At 38.6% G+C, this 4,301-nt stretch overlaps 1 protein-coding gene across 1 annotated transcript; it reads right to left on the reverse strand.

Annotated features, from left to right (window-relative positions):
- Window positions 1-2,985: 2,985 nt before the first annotated feature.
- LOC129490095 (olfactory receptor 5G25-like) lies at window positions 2,986-3,930 on the reverse strand. Its single transcript, XM_055293560.1, has one exon. It carries the CDS (start codon window positions 3,928-3,930, stop codon window positions 2,986-2,988), a length of 945 nt encoding a protein of 314 aa, XP_055149535.1.
- Between the last annotated feature and the right edge of the window lie 371 nt (window positions 3,931-4,301).

Raw genomic sequence — 4,301 nt, forward strand, 5'->3', positions numbered from 1 at the left:
TATTTCACAACTGTATATAATTTGTTCTTCTTTCCTTATCCTTGAATGAGAATAGAGGATTAATCAACCCATAGGATATTCACCTAGTGGAATTTGATAGCAGTAGAGAGAAATCTTACCCATCATATTAAATGCTCACAACCAGAACTTCTAACCCTCTGCATTATACAGCATTGTTTTTTACATTTTATTTTATTTTAATTTCAACTTTTATTTTAGATACAAGGTGTACATGTACAGGTGTTTTACATGAGAATATTGCCTGAGGTTTGGGGTATGGATCTGGTCACCCAGGTCATGAACATAATATCCAATAGGTAGTTTTTCAACCCATGCTCCCAGACCTGCCTGCCCCCTTTAGCAGTCCACAGTGTCTATTGTTCCCGTATTGATATCCATGTGTGCTCAATGTTTAGCTCCCGCTTACACAGGAGACCATGTGCTATTTGGCTTTCTATTCTTATGTTAATTTGCTTAGGATTATGGCTTCCAGCTCCACTCATGTTGCCGCAAAGAACATAATTTCATTTTTTATGGTGTGTAGTACTCCATGGTGTATATGTGCCACATTTTCTTTATCCAACTTACCACTGATGGGTACCTAGATTGATTCCATGTCTTTGTTCTTATGAATTTTGCTACAATGAATATATGAATGTGTGTGACTTTTTGGTAGAATGATTTATTTTCCTTTGGGTATATACCCAGTAATGGGATTGCTAAGTCACAAGGTAACTGTTTTAAGTTCTTTGAGAAATCTTCATACTGCTTTCCACAGTAGCTGAACTAACTTAACTTACATTCCCACCAATAGTGTAGCAGTGTTCCCTTTTCTCCACAGCCTTGCCATCATCTGTTGTTTTTGACTTTTCTTTTTTTTTTTTTTTTGAGATAAGATGTCACTCTGTCTCCTAGGCTGGAATGCAGTGGCTTGAACACAGAGCTCACTGCAGCTTCAATCTCCCAGGCTCAAGTGATCCTCACGCCTCTGCTTTCCAAGAAACTGGGACTACAGACAAGGACAGGTGCCACCATACCTGGCTAATTTTCGGATTTTTTTTGTAGAGATAAGGTTTCACCATGTTGCTCAGGCTCATCTTGAAACTCCTGAGCTGAAGCGACCCACCCACCTTGGCCTCCCACAGTGCTGGGATTATAGGCATGAGCCATCACGTCAAGCCTAACTTTTTAATAATAATTATTCTAACTGGTGTGAGATGGTATCTCATTGTGGTTTTGATATGCATTACTCGAAAAATACTGAGCATTTTTTCATATGTTTGTTGGCTGCTTGTACGTCTTCTTTTGAGAAAGTGCCCGTCATGTCCTTTGTTCGCTTTTTAATGGGGCTATTTGATTTTCACTTGTTGATTTAAGTTCCATATGGATTATGGATATGAGGTTTTTGTCAGATGCGTAGTTTGCAAATATCTTCTCCCATCCTGTAAATTGTTGTTTACTCTATCAGTAGTTTCTTTTGCTGTGCGGATGTTCTTTAGTTAAATCAGGTCCTCCGGTACATCGTGGAGGTTCAATTAATGATAATTATTAACGGAATTATTCAACAATTGTAATTGGGTTAACTGATCATCAAAGAAGTTACTTTAAGAATGCTCTGGGCTGGGTGCAGTGACTCACACCTGTAATCCCAGTACTTTAGGGGGCCAAGGTAAGCAGATCACCTGAGGTCAGGAGTTCGAGACCAGCCTGGCCAACATGGCAAAACCCAGTCTCTACTAAAAATACAAAAATTAGCCGGGAATGTTGATGGGCACCTGTAATCCCAGCTACTGGGGAGGCTGAGACAGGAGAATCACTTGAACCTGGGAGGCGGAGGTTGCAGTGAGCTGAGATCATGCCACTGCACACCAGCCTGGGTGACAAGAGTGAGATTCCATGACAAAAACAAAAACAAAAAAAGAATGCTTTGATCTGCAAGTAACATTTAAATAGAATAAATTTACAATTTAATCTAACTCCTAAGGTATGCTAAATAGTAAACTCAAAGTTTAGAATCTATTTTAAAAGTATTAAAGAAAATTTAACTGAGCATGGAATACTCTTATAAGCAAAGAAATATTGGGCAATATGTCAGATTTCTTGAATTGCAAGCAGCATAAATAGGAAATTCATTGCAAGAATACTGGGTAGCTCACAGGATGAATGGGAAGGTGAGAGAAACAGAGTATAAGCAGAATAAGAGCCAAGACAGCTTTTAGTGTCCCTATGGCAGAGGCTGTACAATCAAGAGACCTAGCTGAAATGAATGGGTCTCAACCATTTTCCTACTGTGTCACTTGGCTTACAATGCAAAGGCCAGGGAGAAATAATTTTAGCTTAGGTATTTGTCTATACCATGCTGTGGGAAGGCAAGGACAGTCACGGTCCCCCTAAAACTGTGTTCTTTAGGTGAGAGATAATGCACTAAAAGTAAATCAGGGTACCATTGTAAACATAGAGTACATGGATATCTGCAACCAAGAAACAAGTACATATTGCAGGGAAAAAAATGCAAAATATAAGGCTTTACCAGAAAGTCAAATAGAAATCATATCATTACAACTGCCATATAGTGATAAATGGAATCATAAAGAAAAATGTCACTTTTTTCTCTTTAAAAATTACCATTTTTGATTATCTTTTGCACGCCAAACTCCATGTTAAGTCATACATATATTTTAAGTGTGTGTTTATGTATACATATTGACTCTGATGCATTTTTCCATTCTGTGGGTAGGTCATTCATACAGGAAAATTTGGCCAGAGCTGTTTTTGAACCAATGCCTGTCCAACTTTAATGTCCATTAAAGAATTTCGTATTGACCATATATGTACCTTTCAATCAACGAATATATATTGAACCCTTACTATATTCCAGATTGTAGAGTCTCAAAACAAAGCAGTAAACACAAAATATCACTCAGTCCAGTGTCTTGCCTCTATTAAGTATCACTTCTCAATCTGCATTATAATTGGTATTCTAGTTCACCTAGCTATAAGAAACTTCTTTCTTTCAAACTTCCTTCTGAATGAATCTTTTACTTCCTTGTTTCTCAGGCTGTAGATAAGTGGATTCAACATGTGGATCACTGCTGTGTGGAACAGGGAAACCACTTTATTGATATCGAGAGAGAAACTAGAACTTGGACATACATAGGTAAAGAAGAGTGTCCCATACAAGATGGAGACAGCCATCAGGTGTGAAGAGCAAGTGGAGAAGGCTTTGTGTCTCCCATCAGCAGAGCAAATCCTCAGGATGGCAATGACAATGTAAATGTAGGAGACCAAGATGATCACACCACTGAGTACTCCCAGGGCCCCCGCCAAGATAAAAAGCAAATGTTTATTAATATGGGTATCTGCACATGCCAGGGAGAGAAGAGGGAGAAGGTCACAGAAGAAGTGATTGATGATGTTTGGACCACAGTAGGGTAGGCAAAAAGTGAAAGTCGGATGGGTCATGGTGCTTATAAGGCCCACGGCATAAGGCCCCACCACCAGCTGCACACAGACCTGCTGGGACATAATGAGTGTATACAACAAGGGCTTACAGATAGCCATATACCGGTCATATGCCATGGCAGCCAGAAGGAAACATTCAGTTACTACAAAATGGCCAAAAAACCATAACTGGGCAGCACAACCAAAGAAATTGATTACTTTTTTCTCCACGAAGATATCAGTCAGCATCTTGGGACTGATGGCAGAAGAGGAGAAGACATCCACAAAGGACAAGTGGCTGAGAAAAAAGTACATAGGGGTGTGGAGTCGAGAATCCATCCAAATAAGAGTGATCATTCCCAAGTTTCCCAGAACAGTGACGAGATAAACAAAGAGAAATACCAGAAAGAGAGCCACCTCGTGCTGAAAGAGATTTGTTAATCCCACGAAAGAAAGTTCAGTAACCAAAGTTTGATTTCTACAGTCCATTTCTCTGATTTAACCTGTTACAAGAAAGATAAATAATTTTATATGCGATATATTCATAATTAAATGCTTCTTAATTTCACATCTGAATTTAACTTTTATTTAAGCTAAGTAGTACAACAGTCTTAAGTTCTACTCCTGGTGTCCTACTCACTCTCTGTGAACCATCTCGGTGATACTGAATTATTTATGGAACCTCACTAGGTTCCTCAGTTTCCTTCTTGATCAAAAGAGGATTTTCTTACAAAATTAGAACTTTAGACCTAGAAGTAAACTCTGGAGATTATTTAATGCAATCTTCTAACTGTGTCAGGTTACCTTTCTAAAAACATCTGCCTTCTAACCAAGGATATTTTAAGAAACATATCATAGAA

Source organism: Symphalangus syndactylus, chromosome 1, assembly GCF_028878055.3.
Source record: "Symphalangus syndactylus isolate Jambi chromosome 1, NHGRI_mSymSyn1-v2.1_pri, whole genome shotgun sequence".
Taxonomy (NCBI): Eukaryota; Metazoa; Chordata; class Mammalia; order Primates; family Hylobatidae; genus Symphalangus; species Symphalangus syndactylus.

Bases quoted from the DNA above. Each gene is read 5' to 3' on its own strand.
- LOC129490095 (XM_055293560.1), bottom strand. From the start codon at position 3,930: ATGGACTGTAGAAATCAAACTTTGGTTACTGAACTTTCTTTCGTGGGA.